The sequence below is a fragment of the Pongo pygmaeus genome, chromosome 2, assembly GCF_028885625.2.
Source record: "Pongo pygmaeus isolate AG05252 chromosome 2, NHGRI_mPonPyg2-v2.0_pri, whole genome shotgun sequence".
In the NCBI taxonomy this organism is placed as follows: Eukaryota; Metazoa; Chordata; class Mammalia; order Primates; family Hominidae; genus Pongo; species Pongo pygmaeus.
Genome location: NC_085930.1, coordinates 38172551 through 38193224, shown reverse-complemented (window position 1 = coordinate 38193224; position 20674 = coordinate 38172551). Strand labels below are relative to the sequence as shown.

Sequence of the window (20674 nt, the reverse complement as noted above, 5' to 3'; positions counted from 1 at the left end):
TAATTGTTAAGCATTAATGTATGAGTGACCCTAGCACATAGTATGGGCTCAATAAATGTTAATTTCCTTCTCTTATGTACACAGCTGGCTTTACCTTATTCTGAAGGGAATATATTTTCTGAAAGTTCAGGCCTGGGTAATTCCAAATGACAATCTGAATAGAATGTTACTGGCAGAAGTGAACAAATATGAAAATGTTCTCTTAATTAAGGTCCTAGGACACTTACATGGGACATCCAAGAGTAAGTATGATCCTACCATTGAAGACAGATGCATTACAGAATCAATCACTGGTGAAATCTAGGGACTAGCTAAGGTAGCCCACCTGACCTAGTAGGAAGGCAGGAGAATTTTATTTTTCTGCACTCCTTCTCCGGAAAGATGGAGAGTCACAGTGAGTTTTCCACTATTTGATAAAGACAATCACTTTCCACACATGAACATTCTACTTTAGACAAGAGTCAGACAGCTGTGGGAGACCTGTGAAGACATATTTCAGTTTTATTATCTTTTAGGCATAGACGGGTATGTTATCCATTTCCAAAACAATTCCTATAATCACATATAGGGCGTGAACCTTGAACCTGCAAAACCTGTTTCCTGTTGCCAAAGAGTTAAATTGGAGAGCCGAAACCTCAAAAGTTGAGGATTTGGAATTCTTTTTCTTCTCAGCATCTTCGTGCATGTGGCTGCCATTAAACAAGTAAGCTTTCCTCTTTATCCAGGCACTCATTCGATGGTAATAATGTTGTCTTTTTTTTCCCAGCAAACTTTCTGCTTTCGGTCCAGAACTCTGAGTTTCTCATGTTCTGCTCTCGAGGTTCTGACAGCTGTTTTTGGACTTAATTAACCATTGCAAGTGGAAACCAAGAAATAATTGTGGCATAACCCTCTCTTTCTATTGTCATGTTGCTTCTTTCTGCAAATGTATCTTAGAAGTTAGACTTTAAACCTTTGATCTCCCACACCAAAAGAAAAAATAAAATTTATATGGAAGTAATTTTATTTTAGTGTTTGTGATTTATTGTGGAGAGCAGGTGTTTAAAAATTTTAGAATTTCTTTAACAAAATTCTAAAGAGAAAATAAAAAAGAAATCACAGTATTTACAGAGATAACAGAATGGCTTAGCCATGCAAAACAAATAACTTTGGTTTTTCCCCTTTTACTTTGGTTTAAATATTGACCAAGATTCAATTTTTTTTTCCTGCCAAATAAAACTTCGATAAAAGTTTAGAGGCAAAATAACATATTTTCTTTTTTTCCCATAATATTTTATACAGCATTGAGTCTAAGAATATTTTATGCATTTAATCCATACCAATGCACTACAGGAAGCTTTTATTAAACGGAGTCACTATTGCCCAGACAGTAAATGGTTTACAAATGTACAATAACGTATGTTTCTGAATAATGCAGAAGTGGCAAAATATTATTCCTATTCTCATCTGACTTTAATTTTCAATTTATTTTTCATTGCCTTCATAATTTTTTTTTATTTCATGAGTCTAAGAAACAAACACCAGTTTTCCTTCTCCTTTCAATAACATAGTTCTGTACCTAGAAATCTGATGTTCATTTATCTTCCCTTTAAAGTTGTGTAAATCCTGGGAAAGAAATCGCTGTGCAGTGTTCTCCCAGAAACCAGGCTTCTGCTTGAAAGAGCAAAGTTTAAAAGTCTAGTCACAAGTAGCCCATATCCAGTCTACTTCAAAAAGTTTCCATTTATACTACCACCCTAAAAATTTCCTCAAGCATAAAACATGTTTATAAAGTTACAGATTTGAATGTAACTAAAGATACATAGACATTTTATTATTACACTTTCATGTACTGCTTGATAAATTATGTATCAGTTAAAAACACTAAATTATCTCAAGGTGCATTCAATATCTGTAGGGTAGTTAACAAAAACACACACGAAAAAAATATATATTCTATATTCTGTGGAAAATAACACAGCTTTGATAATGACCACTGTTAAAAACTCCAATTCTGATTGATATCTTTTTAAACATGAAATAGGTATAATTTTAAGGCAGTGGATAACCCAAAGGATTTAATACCAATTTGTAATTACAGTGATTTACATTGTGATCTATGAAAATGGGAATGTTGACCATGAGTTTTCCAAACTGTCTCTCACACACACTTGTGTTTTTTCTTTTGACGGAAAATAATTTATTAGCAGGTGTCTGTAGAGGTAAGTGCTACCAAATTCTGTTTTATGTCTTTTTCAGTATAGGTAAAATTATCAGTTTGGGAGTACCGTTATGTATGTGTGTCTATATGCATCTGTGATTTACTTCTGAGAGTCCGCTGGTGGCATATCAAAGAGTCGGCTCCTATGGTGTCTGTCAGTCTGACTCTCGACCTCCCCTCCCTTGTGATAAAAATCACAGTTTTTGATTAGGGCAATGTAAGTGTCCCCAGTCTTCACAAGCTGCCACCTTTGGGTTTTAGGTGCTTGTGAGAAAGTTTGGGGCATTACTGATAGCAATCAGAATCAGAAATGTACCTGCTCAGATTATCCATATAAACAATTGAAATAAAAACATTACATTATATATCAGATTAACAGCAACTCCCAGAACAAAGCTTACAGTGTATAAAAATAGCTACGTAAAAAATTTACATAAAAGGCAAACCAAAAAGAAATCCTCAGTGCAGACATTTACGGAAAAAAAATAATTGAACCAAACACAACATATGACCTATTATCATGGCTGCCAAAACTTGTTCTTATTGTTTGTAATTAAATTTCATTTGTTTTACTTGAGATAATTCTCTAAAAACCTGTGACAGCTTGGTAGAATGAACTGCTTAATACTTGAACCATGAATTGCTGTCAATGTCTTTGTTTATGTCTTAAATACAATCCACGTTCATGCTTCAATTGGTCTATATGATTTTAATCTCTGAAATGAAAAAAAAGCATAATTTAGATAAGCTGCCAAAGCAATAATTTTTTAACATCAACAGATACTTTGTACTAAAAGTAATTTAGTAAATTACTTTACAGGAGGGCCTTTTATAAAACTCTGTTGTCCCCGAGTCCATCTATAATCTCAGGCATTGCTGCATCCATTCTACAAATAATTTTTGGAATTATTCAGTTTTCTTTTTTTGTAAAATTAATACTAATATTACAAGCTTTTTTCAAGAAAATATTTCATTGCATTTCTCTTTAGGTTAAAAGTACACTCATTTCTTCAAATCACACTATTTCGTGGGATTTGTCTTCAAGTACAGTTTTTCATTGAGAAGTTACTCTATAACTTTGAAGAAAACTCTATAATTTTGAAGAAAACAGTAGTTAAAATCTATGTTTACAAAGGACTGGGGAAAAGAACCCTAGAGAAGTGGAAAAAACAAACAAAAAATGTCATGTGGGAATGCTGCATACTTGACCTCCAATGAAAGGTGAGATAGAGAAGCAATCCAGTTCTGATTCCTTTCACCCCAACAGTTTAAAATCCTGGCTTTCAGATTTTAAAAAACAAGTCTTGTTTCAATTATTCTATTGTTCTCCCCCGTGTGCATCCTTTTAAATTCAGTACTTTCTCATGCTCCATCCTTACTGTGGGATTAACTTGGATGACCCACTCAAATTGTGACTTGTGGTTTATTTATAATGAACCCGAGGTTCACTGTGGTGGTTGGGGCTTGTCATATCATATTGGTAAGCTATAGTAACAGTTATTCTAAAAGACGCATTAATAGTCCAAATGGCTCTTCTATTTGCTTGGTTTAAGGGAACACAAATAAAAAGAAAAACCTCAAATTGCAGGTGACAATGCCATGGAAACATACCTCTTTTGAGATTGTCTTAAAAATCACACACAGCTATTTTATATGTAAAATATATATAACATATGTAACAGACATATGCCTCTACATATGTGCATATAGATACATGGATACATATATACACATACACATACATATACTACCTGTAAAAGCATATGCGTATATGTATACACACATTCACAAGTTTGTTAGACTTTTCATTAAAATGATTTGGGATATTGGCTGTATAAATACACTCATGCTTTTATCAAATACCTAGATTAAAATTTTTTATTTTTTTATTTTTATATTTTGAGACAGAATCTCATTCTGTCACCCAGATTGGAGTGCAGTGGCACCATCTCGGCTCATTGCAACCCCCACCTCTTGGGTTCAAGTGATTCCCCTGCCTCAGCTACCAGAGTAGCTGGGATTATAGGTGCTTGCCACCAGGACTGGCTAATTTTTGTATTTTTAGTAGAGACGCAGGGTTTCACCATGTTGGCCAGGCTGGTCTGGAACTCCTGGTCTCCAGTGATCCACCTGCCTCAGCCTCCCAAAGTGCTGGGATTACAGGCGTGAGCCACTGCACCTGGCCTAAAATTTTCATATTTTAAAATTATTTTCATAATCATTTATTTAAAATAAATCTAAGGCATTAGAATCTGTTCTTACTGAACCCAAACACCAATTCAAAAAAGTAAAGCTTCTTTGCACTTAAAGTTTTTGCATTAAAATATAAAATGCTAATTGAATGTTAACATCTCATAGTTGGCTTTTATTATTCAGAGGATAATGATTATTTTGAGGAGGGAGTGGAGGAAACTGGTAAGTTTCCATTCTTCCGAAAACACTTTCTGAGTCACGAAAGTTTCCTTTTGAAAAACTTTCCTTTTGAAAGACAGTGTGGCGATTCCTGAAGGATATAGAACCAGAAATACCATTTGACCCAGCAATCCCATTACTGGGTATAAACTCAAAGAATTATAAATCATTCTACTATAAACACACATCCACATGTATGTTTATTGCAGCACTGTTCACAATAGCAAAGACTTGGAACCAACCCAAATGCCCATCAATGATTGACTGGATTAAGAAAATGTGGCACACATACACCATGGAATACTATGCAGCCATAAAAAAAGGTTGAGTTCATGTCCTTTTTAGGGACATGGATGAAGCTGGAAACCATCATTCTCAGCAAACTAATGCGAGAACAGAAAACTCAACATTGCATGTTTTCACTCATAAGTGGGAGTTGAACAGTGAGAACACATGGACACAGGGAGGGGACCACCACACAATGGGGCCTGTCAGGGGATGGGGGCCTAGGGGAGGGACAGCATTAGGAGAAATACCTAATGTAGATGACGGGTTGATGGGTGCAAACTACCATGGCACATTTATACCAGTGTAACATACCTTCACGTTCTGCACATGTATCCGAGAACTTAAAGTATAATAAAAAGAAAAAAATCCCTCTCTTCCTGTTTTGAAAGCTGTAATTATGGAGCATCTTAACGTAAAGGATTTCATCTTTAAGGATGTTTCCTACTTGCTAGGGAATTATTTCTGTGAACAGACTACTCACCTGGACAACTAGGACAGTTTCTCTCTTAGGCTTCAGTTTTGTGATTGTTTTCTTCTAACTTTTTGTTTTCTTCCATATTACCGAGGTCCTTGTTTACATGTTTTGATGCAGTCCTGTAAGAGAATTAAATCAACTTCATCATATTGACATATGCATGTTCAACTTTTATATTTAATTTTAAGATTTGAATTATTGTGTCTTTGAAAAGCAAATGTTTTACAGCAAACTGCTAGGCAAAAATTTCCACATCTGTGAGCCTTGACTGATAATGGAGCACATTCTACTGAAATTAGCTTGGTGATGGGGTTCCAGTAAATGTATGCTAAGAGAAAAAAAATTAATTATTTTGAAAACAGACTATACAACACTTTATGCATCATGTTTTTAGCTAGGTTTTCTCTCCACTTTCTGGGAAGTAACTCATTTGACAGTGTAAATTTTTGTTCTAAGTGAATTTTCTCCAAAAAAATTTTCTTAAGGACATTTCATGAAGGCGTTTTCCCTTCTGGTGTTCCCCATCATGTATCCCAGTTGAGCTAACGCCTATGTCTATCTTTATGAATTCTGTTTTACTGAATACATCAACAACCAGATTATTGAGACCAAGTTTATGATAGAACATTGACAACAGAAGCTATAGCAACTCTAACATGGCTGGTTCTCAAATTATGGTCCCCAGACCAGCAGTATCAGCATCGCCTGTGAACTTGCGAGAAATGCAAATTCTCGGGCCCTACACCAGAACTACAGAAACAGAAACAGAAACTGTGGGGATGGGACCTGCGATCTCAAACAACTCCTCAGGTGATTCCACTGCCTTCCACAGTTTGAAAACCAATGCCTTAGCGGCTACTTTGATTACCTATGCCTAGACTCTTATTCTTTAAGACATGAAATCAGGTTTTCTTAATTACACAGTTAAGGTTTTGTGGCTAACTAGGAGAAACTAGAACAAATGGTAGCTGTATGTCCAAGAGTGCACCCCTTCCACCTTCTTCCCTCCCTTCCTTCCTTTCCTCCCAGCTTCCAGAATAAGAGACAATTGCAGACCATTACATGCCCTTGCAGTCTACTTCCTGCCCAAAGGCTACTGCAACCTGAATTCTCACATAATAGTTTTACCTGCTATTGTAATTTGTACATAAATGGAATCATCTCACATTTATTCATTTGCGTTTGCCTTTTATTTAAATTCAACCTTAAGTTTGTGACATTCATGTATAATGGTGCACATGATTATACATTGTTCATTCTTATTGGTCTATAGGATGTCATAGGGTGAATAAACCATAATGTATTTATTTATTTTACTGGTGATTGCTATTCTTGCTCTTTCATTCTTCTGGAATTTCAATTTTATACAGAGCTTAGACGTGTGTGTGTCCACAAGTTTCTTATGCTCTTGTTGGTCTTGGCTGTTCTTTTTCCTCTCTGTGCTTCAGTCTGGGTGTCTTCTATCGATGTGTATTCCAATTTCCTTCTCCTGTGCTCTGCTGTGGCCCATCTGTGTTAAATTCGTCTACTGAAAACACAGTGTTTAATATTATGTCTTTCAGTTCCCAAATGTCAATTGGTCCTTTAAAATCAAATTGACATTTTGGAACTGAAAGATATAATTCTTTTTCTCTTTTCAATTATTGCATTTGAATTCTCTACTCCTTTTATCTCTTTTGAGTATCTTTTCTTACACATTTTCTTATATATTTATAGTTATTTTCATTGCCTTATCTATTAACTACAATATTCAAATAATTCAGTTATTCTTTGCTTATCTTATCTACTTTTTCTCTAGATTATTGATTGTATTTTCTTGACTCTGCAAATCTTGTCCTTTTAAATTTTGCTGACCCTATGAACAAAAGAACTGTAGAGCCCCTACAGAATGTTATTTTCTATCAGCTATGGCTCCTCCTTTCCTTTGTTAGGCTAAGGGGCTGATTACACAATTCTGTCAGGTTATTGACCTGTGTTGGAGGCCCACTGCAATTTTAGTAAAATTTGGTCTACTTTTGACTTGCTCCTATTCCTAAGGCATGGTTCTTTCAGGCTTCTAATTGACATCCTAGAAAGTATCCCTTTCTTTAGCTTAAAAAATGCAAAGGAATCCAGCTTTCCCTTCAAGCTCTTAGCTCAGTTCTCCATCCATCTGCCCCAAGGAAATACTGAGATGTAAGAAATCTCTTTAGTTTCCTTGACTTGGCCGTGAACTCTTTGAGAATAACAGCTATGTTTTATTTATATTTTATCCATAGCACATAATACAGTGACTAGAACATGGTAGGCATCCAAAAGATCGTTATTCTACTAAGTTGAACTGACGTGATACTTTACGTCTATTTCCTTCCACTGTTCCTTAATATGTTAGTGTTCACCAATATGAAGTCCATACATACCCAGCTTTTTTTTTATAAGCAAGTTGACAAAATACTACATTGAAATGACAGAACTTGAGTGATTCTTAATCCAACCTTTCCAGATAGTTCTGCACAAAATTATATTCATAAACAGGTCTTTGATTATTCTAATAGCTACTAACTATATAGCCTAATAACTATAATTTCTATAAATCAGTAAGATATTGTGGCAATTTTAAAAAGCCACATAATCCCCCAAAATCTCTTCTCTCCTCTCTTTTTTGTTCCCCTTGTCTTCTCTCACCCCTCTAATTTTTTTCTCCATTCCATTCCTCTTTTCTTTTTCTTTCTGCTTCTCCTTTTGCTTTCTCTTTTTGTCTGTTTTCTTTTAAACTCACTTCATTAACTTCCACTCCTTTCATCTAAAGTAAGAATCATAACTTGTTTGGAGCAACTAGAGAGTGATAGATAAAAAAGTCAACATTCAGTTGGTAAGTCCTAAAAAATAAAACTTAAAAAAATCAACAATGTAATATATCAGGACAGTGACTACTGTAATATAAATTGCAATTTTAATTTTTTCAACCTGCCTTGACCTGTATGGTAAGAATAAAGCCATATTCTCATTGAGTGTGCAAATGATTTCACAACCTTGAAATAAAGCATGGACTACAAGGAGTTCTGTTTTGAGAAATACTGAAAATAAAAAAAAAAAACCAAGTGTACTTTGTTAACTCTTATATTTATAACAATTATAAACCCCCAGAAAAGTACAGAATGAAGTATGTGAATGTATTTGAGAGTGACAAAAATAAAGTAGAAATTGAAAGAAAATTTTACATGGTTTTTCCTCTGAGGGCACTTCTCAGCTTGGGAGGCATGGACTAAGTAGACCAAAAGCTAGAAATCAAGGGAGAAAAATCTTAGAAAGGAGACAGCCACAGGGTGGCAAGAATTCCAAATTTGTGTATACACTATGATAAGCTCCTTGGATGATCCCCTGAATAGCATATGTGGGAGAAATTTCAAAGAGCTTAGTGGAAAGCAATACCAGAAGGCTTAGAAGCCTGATAGATTTTTAGGTACTACCCGCGCAGTTTGGAGTTGAACTTCACCAAGCCAGAATTGCTTAGCAAACACATCGGTCTTTGTATTGAAACCCCAGAAAAACCAAGAAAGACTATGTGTCAGAACTAGACACAGGCTGGTCTCAGTGGCTCACACCTGTAATCCCAACACTTTGGGAGGCAAAGGTGGGTGGATCACTTGAGGTCAGGAGTTCGAGACCAGCCTGGCCAACATGGCAAAACCTTTACTAAAAATTTTTTATCTAAAATTTTTGTCTCTACTAAAAATGCAAAAATTAGCCGGGCATGGTAGCGTGTGCCTGTAATCCCAGCTACTTGGGAGGCTGAAGCAGGAGAATCGCTTGAACCCAGGAGGCAGAGGTTGCAGTGAGCCGAGATATCACATCATTGCACTCCAGCCTAGGTGACAGAGCAAGACTCCATCTCAAAAAAAAATAAATAAATAAATAAAATAAAATAAAAGAACTAGACATTCATCCTAAGACAGACATGGAATACAAACCGTAAAATTAACCATCACAAGGGCAAGGTGACAGTGACAGCAGAGTAATTAGCCAGTAATCTAATTGTGTGCTAGGAAAAACAACTCATATCCTTTAGAAAAATATAAGAGAAATTATAATCTAAAACATATCACCCACAAAATCCATTAAATAATAAAAAAGTTACAATACATACACAGAATAGAAAAATGTAACACAAAGTCCAGGGGATGTCCTTAGGTGATGCAGATTTACGGATTTTGGAATCAGCAGGCAAGAATTTTAAGTCAATTATATAATACTCACTCAGTGGCTTAAAGGAAAATTTGGTAAGCAGATGGAAATATCAGCAGCAAAAAATGTGAACAAAAATAATTCTATGACTGAAAACTAGAATATTGATATTGAACGAGTCACTAAATGCTCTTAACATCAGATTAGAGGTGGCACAAGAAAGCATTAGTGAACCTGGGGACAAAATTGTAAGTTACAAATTCTGGAAAACAGAGAGAAAGAAAACAGTAAAAAAGTGAGGAGATGGTGGAGTCCAGGGCAGTGGAAAAAAAAAAAAGCAGATCTTCAGTGGCCTGTGAGATGATAGTGAGCAGGCTAACATATGCTGACATACGTGTATTTGAAGTCAAACAGAAGAGAAAGAGAATGAGGCAAAAATATATTTGAAGAAACAATGAGAAAATTTCCCAGATTTGATGAAGTCCATTAACTTGAAGATCCAAAATGCTCAGAAGTCCGGAGGGAGGAAATGCAAAAGGAAAAACACACTCAAGTTAATCATAAACATACTAACCAAAAGCAAATATAAAAAGAAATGTTTGAAAGTGCCACAGAAAATTTGTTCAGGAGAACAATAACATAAATAACAGGTGATGTCTCATCAGAAAAAAGTGCACACCAGAGATAATCAAACATCTTTAAAATGCTGAAAGGAAAAGTTTTAAACCCAAAATTTTATATCAGTGAAAAGATCCTTCACTTAAAGGCAAAAGAAAGACATATTAAATTAAATGAAAAGAAAGCAGAAAAAAGTATCACCAGCAGACCTTTCCTAAAGGAAGCACTAAAGGAAGTTCTTCAAAGCAAAGTAACACTAGATGGGAAGTCAGATATGTAAGAAAGAATAAAAAAATACAGATTGTAGATATGTAAAATATTTTAAAAGACAACTAACAGTTTAATATATATGCTTTATATGAATATATATTTAAAACATAGTTGATCTTTATAATATATGCAGATAAAATAGATGTGACAATAATAGCAACAAAGATAGAGGAAGTTAAATGGGATTATGCTTCAAAAATCTTAGATTTTTAACATGAGTAGATTGTTTTGAGTTCTTATTTTAATCCTTATAGCAACCACAATAAACAAACACAAAGAGGTATAGTTAAAAGGCCAGTAGATGTATTAAAATGTAATACTAAAACTTAATTGAGTAATTCAAAAGAAGGCAGGATGGAAGGACAGAAGATACCTAGAAAACAGATAGGGAGGTGGTCTTACATATAATTGATAATTGTCAGAGATAATGAGAGATATTTCATAATTACAAATGTTTCATATATAAAGAAGTTATAACAATTGTAAGTGTATGTACCTAATAAAAGTATAAAGTAAAAACTGACAGAACTGAAGGGAGAAATAAATATGCAATCTTTATTGAATGATTTGATATCACTTTCTCAATAATTGATAAGACTTATACCAACATTTAATATGTATGATCCTGATGAAGTAAATAGTACAGTTGTCCCTTGGTATCCGCAGGGGACTGGTTGCAGGACCTCTCTTGAATACCAAAATCCACATATGTTCCAGTTGCTTCACTGGGCTAGCTCTCTTGCCATAAACATGTATTTTTAAGAAAAAGAATAAAAGAGCAAGTATTTTCTGTCATTGGACAACAGGTAGCACTGTTGTGTGTGATTTCTAAGTACTGTGATCTGTGTGATTTCTAAGGGAAAAGCCACTAGTTGCACTTGATGACAATCCAGGCTTTGTGCCTGGAAGTATTTTCTGGTGGTGCCAAAAATAAGGACCCAAGCAGAAAACAGAGTTTTCACTGAGTTGAGGAGGCAGAAATCATACTTGGCTGGAAGGAGATGATGAAAATTGCAAGAAAGGGGTAGAGTTATGCAAAGAAAAGGGCATGAGAAATTTACATAAACATTCCTTTGATTCCTTCTTCAGGTACTAATTTGGATACATCCATCCTAATCTAGTTTAAAACCAAGCTCCAAAAAAAGTTAAGCTGATCCATAAGAAACTTGGCTACCTGCCAAACAAAATTCAAAACAATATAACATCCAAATTTCCAACATCCAAACAAAAATTACTAAACATACAAAGAAATAGAGCAATGTGACCTATAATTGGGAGAAAAAATGAATTAATAAAACCCTACAAATAATTAAATTTATAGGCAAGGATTGTAAAATAGGAATTACACAAGTTTATAAGAATTTAGAGGAAAACATTAGTATAGTAATAGGAGAAAGAGAAGCTTGAAAATAAAGTTGAATATTTAGAACTGAGAAACACAGATCAGAAATGATAATTTCATGTATGGGGTTACTGGAAGATCAGCTATTGCAACTGAAATAAAATCAGTGACAATTAAGTTATAGACATAGAAACTATGCAATATGAATCTTTTCAAAAAAGTAAAGGCATTAAAAATTGAGACAGGATCTGTGGGACAATTTCAAGCAGTCTAATATATGTATACCAGGAGTCTTATGAAGAAAGAAGGAGGGTAAACATATATGTAAAAAAAATTGCTGAAATTTTTTCCAAATTTTCAAAGCAGCGAAAAATAATATCCAATTACTTCTTTTTTCTCCAGAAATGGGGTCTTGCTCTGTTGCCCAGCTGGGCTGGAGTTCAGTGGTACAATTATAGCTCACTGCAGCCTTGGACTCCTGGACTCAAGCGATCCTCTCACCTTAGCCTCTATTTTTTTTTTTCTTTCCAGACAGTTTTGCTATGTTGCCCAGGCTGGAGTGCAGTCGTGTCATCTCGGCTCACTGCAACCTCTGTCTCCCAGGTCCAAGTGATTCCCATGTCTCAGCCTCCTGTATAGCTGGGATCACAAGTGTGTGGCGCTATGCCCGGCTAATTTTTGTATTTTTAGTAGGGACAGGGTTTTGCCATGTTGGTCAGGCTGATTTCAAACTCCTGGCATCAAGCAATCTGCCTGCCTCGGCCTCCCGAAGTGGTGGGATTACAAGTGTGAGCCACCCACCTGGCTGATCTCCTTGTGTAGCTAGGACTACAGGTGTGCATTATCACACCTGGCCAAAATCCAACTACTTCTCATTAAAAACAATACAAGCCAGAAAGCAATGGCACATCTTTAAGGTGCTCAATATTCTAAGAAGTGTCAACCTAGAAATCTGTACCCATGAAAATAGCAAACAAAATTAAAAATGAAATAAGAACATTATCATAAAAATGAAAACTCAGAATTTACTGGAGGTAGACATGTACTCCCAGTAATGTCAAAGGAGGTTTTTCAGAATGAAAGTGATAGACAAAGGCTCAGATCCACTAAAAATAAGTAGAGTGCTGGAAGGAGTAAATAAGTAGATACAAAAGAAAGTTTTCTCATAATTTTTAATTTTTAAAACAGATAATAGACTGCAGAGCATAAAATAATGACAGTGTGTTGTGAGGCTTAGTACTTAGAAGTAAGATAAATAACAACAATGGTACAAAATACATGCAGGGGAAATAGAAGTGTATGCTTTTTACCTTCTTATATTACATGTGAAGTAATTTTGCATAATTTTAAAAAAGTAAGTAAGGATAAGAAGATTTAAACAAACAGTTATTCATCTTAACCTAACCCTAATTGGCAATTATACAACACTACACCCATAAGCCTCCAACAAGTTTTTTTTCAAGTGTCCATGGAGTATTCACAAGGAAAAACTGCATGCTAGGCCAAAAAATAAATCTCAATGTACTTTGAAAGTCTAAAAGATTACGTAGTAGGTTGTGTTGACAAAAAAGAATTAAATGAGAAATATTTGGAATTTAATACAGGTCTAGTCACTTGACTTCAAGGAAGAAACCACAGGGAAACATTAACTGAATGAATAAGAAAACACAACATACCGATGTTGTGGAACACAGGTAACAGTGCTGAGAGGAATTTATAATTTCAATGCTTGTCTTATAAAAGAAGAAAGGCTAATACTAAGAATCAAAATTTTTATTTCAAGAAATTAGAGAAAGGAGAGAAAGTGGAAATTTAAATAAGAAAAAAGTAGTAGTGAAAAGAGCAAAATAATAAAAAATAAGCAATAAAGATAAAAAACAAAGCAAAAAGTTATTTGAGGTCATTTTGAAAATCGATAACACCCTATAAAGATAAAAGAAAAAATAAATTAGCAATATCAGATAACAAAAAAGTGTTATCACTATAGAACCCATAGGCATAAAAGGGATAAAAAATTCTACCGACTTTTTTTTTCTTGCAAAAATGCCGATAATTTAAATGAAATGGATAAATTATTGAGCAACCTGCCAAAATTTATTCAAAAAGAATCAACCCTATATCTATAAATTGAAATTCAGCCGGGTGCCGTGACTCATGCCTGTAATCTCAGCACTTTAGGAGGCCGAGGAGGGCGGATCGCCTGAGGTCAGGAGTTCAAGACCAGCCTGACCAACATGGAGAAATCCCGTCTCTACTAAAAATACAAAAATTAGCCAGGCATGGAGGTGCGTGCCTGTAATCCCAGCTACTTGGGAGGCTGAGGCAGGAAAATCATTTGAACCTGGGAGGCGGAGGTTGCAGTGAGCTGAGATCGTGACATTGCGCTCCAGCCTGAGCAACAAGAGTGAAACTCTGTCTTAAACAGAAAAAACAAAACAAAACAAAAAAAATTGCATTTTGTTTTGAAGCAAGTTCTCGTGAAGGAAACTCAAGTTTCATTATTGAATTCTATCAAATATTTGATGAATTAACAAACTCAGAAAAAGAAGAGGATGGGGCCCTTTTATCGATCCATTTTATAAGATCCACATTATTCTAGTACCAAAACTTGATGGGAATGTTATAAGAAAAGAAAATTACAGACCAATATTCCTCATGAGCATAGACAAAAGAATTGTTAATAAAATGTTAGTAAATAGTATCCATCAATATATAAAAATTATGATACATAATAATAGACTGAGATGTATTTCAAGAATGCAAGACTGGCTTACCATTCAACAATCAAAGAATGTAATTTACCATATTAACGGGGTAAACAATATGATTATTTTAATAGATATAGAAGAACATTTGAGAAAATTCAACGATTTGTGATAAAAACTACTGGTAATCTAGGAATAGTAAAAAAGTTATTCAACCTGATAAAGGACACTTTGTAGTAAAGAATTTGCTTCATCCAAAGAGATACCTGACCTTTGCTTTCAGTTTCTGGGAGGCAACATCTAAACAGTTGCAATTTTATGAGTTATACAGGCTTTCTTATCTATGTTGCTCCCTTAAATTGCACCTGATAGCTTATGCTAATGAGATGTCTCAAGGCAGGGCCTTCTACATTAATCAGCCTTAGAGTGGGGTGTAATGACACTAGAAAGACCAATCATAGTTTAAGGAGGGAACTTTGAGCTATGTGATATCAGCCTGACCTGAGGAGGAGACAGGCTGGAGGTTAAGTTCATCCAGTTAATCATGCCTATGTAATAATGCCTAGTGAAAACTCTGGACACTAAAGTTTGGGTGAGCCTTTCAGGTTGGCCACACTCCATGCTTTTGTTACACGTCGATGCTAGTAGAATAATGTATTCCTGAGGATAATGGAAACTTCACATTTGGAATCCTGTTAGACTCTGCCCTACTTGTTTTTCCCTTGGCTGATTTTTAATGTAACATTTTCTTGTAATAAATATAATCAGGAATATAAAAATTTTAGTAAGTTTTGTGAATCTTTCTAGTGAATTATCAAACCTGAGGATTGTTTTGGGAAACACCAAAACTTGCATTTGGTGTCAGAAGTAAGGGTGATCTTGTGTGTACTCTTCCCTCTTACTTTGTGGCTGGACCCTAACTCCTTGCAGTTGGAGTCAGAATTCTTGGGCAAACTAGGTAATCTGGAAGATTATACCCTTAACTCTGCAGTTTGACTATCTCTGGGTAGGGATATACAGCTAACATCATACATAATGGTAACTATTGAGCAATTTCCCCTCTAAGACTGGAAACACGCAAAGGTGTCCATTCTGAATATTTCTATTCAGCCTTGTATTGGAGGTGCCTATGAGTGCCAAAAAAGCAAGCAAAAGAAATATATGGTATATAGAGTAGAAGGGAAGGAGTAAAATTATCTCCATTTGCAGATGCAATCATTGTTTACCTAGGAATCCACAAAACAACTAATATAACTACTAACAAGGTAATTTAGTAAGATGGCAGCATACATTTCAACATGAAAAATTAATCACACTTTCACATACTAATAGGAAGAACTGGAAACATTACAAAATTAATTGTATTTATAATAGCTACAAAATGTATAAACATACAGGAATAAACTTTTAAGGACATATCAAATGTCTACATTTAAAATTTGAAATATTACTAAGAAAAAAATTGAAAAGAGCCAAGCAAATGAGGAGATATATGATCATGGATTTGAAGACCAAATATTAGTAAGTTGTCAAATCTACCCAAATTCATTTGTACGTTAAAAGCAATGCTAATTCCACAAAACTTTTTCTGTGGCACAGAAATTAGCAAGTTGCTAAAATTTATATGAACATGCAAAGAAATAAGATCTCTGAAACAACTAGAAGATTATCACAGTTGAAAGTCTCATGCTATTATGGTAAATTAAGTTTTGAGAAATGTGTTATGGCTGAAAGAAAGTCCTTTTAACAAAGTGCTGGAATGGCTTGATAAATAGATACAGCAAACCCAAAAACCAAACAAAATCCCATCTTTATCTCACACTAGACACCAAATTTTAGATAGATTATACCCTTCAATGTCAAAGTTTAAAAGTTTCTAGGAGATAACATAGGAAAATACCTTTGCCACTTTGGGATAAGCAAAGATTTCATATAGTAGACACAAAAAGCATGAACATAATAGGAAAAATTGATAGCTGTTCTTCATCAAAAGGACTAATTTCTGCTTATCAAAAGACAGCAGTAAGAACAGGAAAACCAGGGTAAAGACTGGGAAAAAATGTTCAAATATATCTATATATGTCAAAGGATTTTAATGCAAAATACATTAAGAACTCTTACAAATCAATTACAGAAAGACAAATACCAATAAAAATCATAGGCACAAGATTTGAATAGTTGCTTCACAAAGGAAGATATAAGATAGCTATACATTTATGGAGCTTAAAATTATTAGATCTCAAGGAAATGCAAGTTAAAACCAAAACTAGTTATTAATTCGCACCTCCTAGAATGGCTAAAATTCAACAGAATAACACCAGATTTAGGCAAGGATGCAAAGGAACTAAAACTCTCATATGCGACTGGTGGGAGTTGTAAGCAGGATGACTATTTTGGAAATCTGCACGGCAGTTTCCCGTAAACAAATGTCTGCTGGAAGATCAAGCAATTCCACTCCTAGGTTTTTACCCAAGAGAATAGAAACATATGGCTGCAAAAACCACTTGTATAAAAATGTTTATTTTAGCCATACCATTCGGAGTAGCCCAAACTGGAAAGTATCCAAACGTCCAAGAAGAGAATGGATTTTAAAGATATGGCATATTCTAATGATTAAACACTATCAGCAATATAAAAAAAGAAGTCACTCATAGATGTAACAACATGAATAAATCTCAAAAACATGTTAAGGGGAAGAAGCCCATTATAAAAGAGTACCTTTTCTATAATTCTATTTGTATGAAGTTCAAGATTAGGCAAACAATCTCTGGTCATAACAATTAGCCAGTGGTTTCCTAAGGAGACAGGGATGATGGGGCTGGACAAAAAAGAAGTCTAAGGGAACTTTCTGGGGGTAATGTAATGCTCTTTATCTTGAAGGGAGTAGTAGTCACTGCTATATACTGAATGTTTGTGTCTCCCTGAAATAGATGATATGACCATCACATGATTAAATTGTAAAGGTGGAGCCCTTATGAATGAGATTAGTGCCCTCATAAAAGGGACTTTGGAGAGCTCTCTTGCCTCCTGCCATCATGTAAAGTTACAGAAAGAAGGCACCTCTATGAGCTAGAAAGTGGGACCTTACCAGAAACTAGATCTGCTGGTGCCTTGATATTGAAATTCCCAGTCTCCAGAACTGTGGAAAATAAATTTGTTTTTTTTTTTTAAAGCCACCCAGTTTATGGTATTTTGTTATAATAGCATATATATTACATATATGTGTATCTATACAATATATGTATATATTCTATATGTGTATATATACAATATATGTATATATTCTATATGTGTATATATACAATATATGTATATATTCTACATGTGTATATATATAATATATGTATATATTCTACGTGTATATATATAATATATGTATATATTCTACGTGTATATATATGTATATATTCTATATGTGTATATATATAATATATGTATATATTCTATATGTGTATATATATAATATATGTATATATTCTATATGTGTATATATAATATATGTATATATTCTATATGTGTATATATAATATATGTATATATTCTATATGTGTATATGTATATATAAATATGTATATATAATATGTTATATGTACACATGTATACCTGTATATATGCAATATATGTATATATTATATAAGTATATATGTATATATAATATATATACATTTATTTTATAATTTATAAAATATAAATTATGATTATTTATTTTAAATTTTCCTCATCGGTGCCTCTTTTTAATAACCTTAAATATGAGAGAAAATTTAAATTATAGGATCATAGTAAGTTACCGTGGGAAGAAGTGCTAAAGGTGACCCTCTAGTCTAAGCTGCAAGGCAGAGAGGGGTCTTGGCCTTGGGGTCCGCAAGCCTGGGTTTTTATCCTCATGTGTTAAGTCTGAGCTCCAAAATCTTAGACAACCCCTCCTCTTACGCATGCTTGTTCATCTATAAATAGGGGAAACAACAGGATTTCCTCGTAGAGCTGGTGTGAGGATAAATGTGATAGTGTATGTGAAAGCAGCTGGCAGGTTACATGCAGGGACCCACCAAATTGAAGGTGAGTCAGGGAGGTTAATGGCCAAGGCCATAAAGCTACTGAGCAGCAGAAGAAAGTTTAAATCTAAGTCTCAACTCCTCATTCTGTATAATTCCCTTAAGTGCAGTACGTTTAAAGGGTTAAAGTTACTTTCAAATAACTTTTCAGAAGATTTAAAACGTTTTTTGGTGAGATTTTCCCAATATTCTATACTTGTTTTGAGATCTCAAAAGGGGTAGGGGACTGCTTTGGGGTATCATCCTAAGTATGCCTTTAATTGAACAATAGCATAGTGAGAGGATGGAGGAGGCAGGACAAGTGAAGGGGATGACAGTGGTAGGTGCAACCAGTAAATCACAATCTGGCTGGTATCATTTGGAAAAGTCCAATAAAACACTATAATAGAATTTTATATTTAGAAATCCAAAGCAATGCTCACTTAAAATAATTCACACATAAAAGAGTACATGAGATTTTAGGTTTTCCAAGCAGGCTTTCAGTTTGCATAACAAATTGAAAACTCTCTTAGAGGGGGTGTGAGGAATCCTTATTTCTTGCTAGTTAGAGGAGTGTTTTCCATGAGCATCCCTACCTCACACCACAGAAGGTACCAGAGCTGTTGGTATTTAGGACTGGCATCTTGGCAGTGGAGAGTTACCACTTCCGGCAAACTGGCCATTGACACCTGTGCAGGTAGTTAGGGTCATGCCCAGGAGTATGGTTATTTTTCCCCTTCTTTGGTCACAGATCAGTAGAAGGAGTCTCCCCTTGGGCCAAGTTTAATGGAAAACTAGAGGAGGAGAGCAGGACACTAATCCCCACTGAGAGTTGTGAGCAATTTCTTGATTGAAGAAGGAAACAGAGAAGAATAAATAGTTGGTCTTATTACTACAACTTAGAATTGTATAACCTTAGAATTTCTAAGACTTTACAAAGAAATTCCTCACTAAAATTATATATCTTTAGAATTTCTAAGACTCTACAAAGAAATAGGTAATCCTTGTGTCCTCAGTGAAAACAGAAAATGGCTTTTCCATCCTGGTCAATAGTGAATATGACAACCATTAGGTAAAAGGCTGGCGGATCAAAAAAAACGCAACTATACTGAATGTGCATGAAAACAGGGAGCCACCTGCATGCACTCAGCATCACAGCTCAAAATGTTTCTTTAGGGTAGATGATGGGACACATACAGCCTGGCTCATGCCAGAGAATGGGACTTTTTTGTTCCTTCACCTTTGGAAAATATATTTAAAACAAGTGTGATCTTTTTTAAAAAAATAAAATGACACGAATATATAGAGAGGAAATTTTGAAATATGAACACATTATATTTTGATGCAAGCCCTTTCTTCCTTGTGGAAACTTTCAGGTCACATGCAGTAGAAGAGGAGAGGGCCATGGATGGTGCTGCCCTATGAGTGGCCGGTGACCCTGTGATTGACTAGATGGAGACTCTGGCATTTCCACATTATTTTATTTCCTCTCAAGTCCCCTCTGTTATTTATGGTTTGATAAGATAGTGAGGTATTTTCTTTTCTTCTTTCTGGCAGCTGGCTAGGTCATGGGTAGAGAAAGAGAGAGAAGTCAACATTTGGATTAGTCTGACTTCTCATACAAGTGGAGAGAAGTCAACATTTGGATTAGTCTGACTTCTCATACAAGTGGAGAGAGAGGCTGTGTCAGCCTGCCCTTAAGATCATACCCTTTCCTCCATAGTACCAATTAAATGCCAGCAGCCAATCAAAGTCAGAGCTAAAATTTTAATTCCAAAAAACGTCCTGGTAAGGCAGCAAAATAGATTTGAAAATACTATATGGAATTTGGAATAAGACACTACTTATGATATCTTGAGCAGGTTAATACCACTGAGACTTAGATACTACAAAATGGGGTTAATTGTATGTACCTCATTAAATTGTTGAGCATTTCAGTAAAAAATACCAAAAAAAGAGAAAAACGGTAGGTTCTCATGTAGTGATAAATGAGAAAAGTCACTTAAAATGTGCTGTAAGTGGTCCTCCAGCACTATCTTTTCAATTTATTCAGTGAGGAGTCCCTCTTCCCTTATGAGAACATATATTTGCTTTTAGCTGAGTATTGACTGGGAAATAGAATTCAGTTAAAATCAACTTTCTTGCAAGATCGTGTTCCATATATTAAGA

General features: G+C 34.8%; 1 protein-coding gene across 2 annotated transcripts in view; it reads right to left on the bottom strand.

Annotated features, from left to right (window-relative positions):
• Positions 1 to 483: 483 nt before the first annotated feature.
• The window catches only part of ALCAM (activated leukocyte cell adhesion molecule), a 206996-nt gene continuing 186805 nt past the window's right edge, over positions 484 to 20674 (bottom strand). For both annotated transcript variants that reach the window (XM_054479818.2, XM_054479820.2), the window contains 2 exons: positions 5382 to 5494; positions 484 to 2916 (listed from right to left, as the gene is read on the bottom strand). In XM_054479818.2, coding sequence (XP_054335793.1) covers positions 5407 to 5494 — 88 coding nt within the window. In that variant the 3' untranslated portion in view covers positions 484 to 2916; positions 5382 to 5406. The remainder of the gene's footprint in view (positions 2917 to 5381; positions 5495 to 20674) is intronic.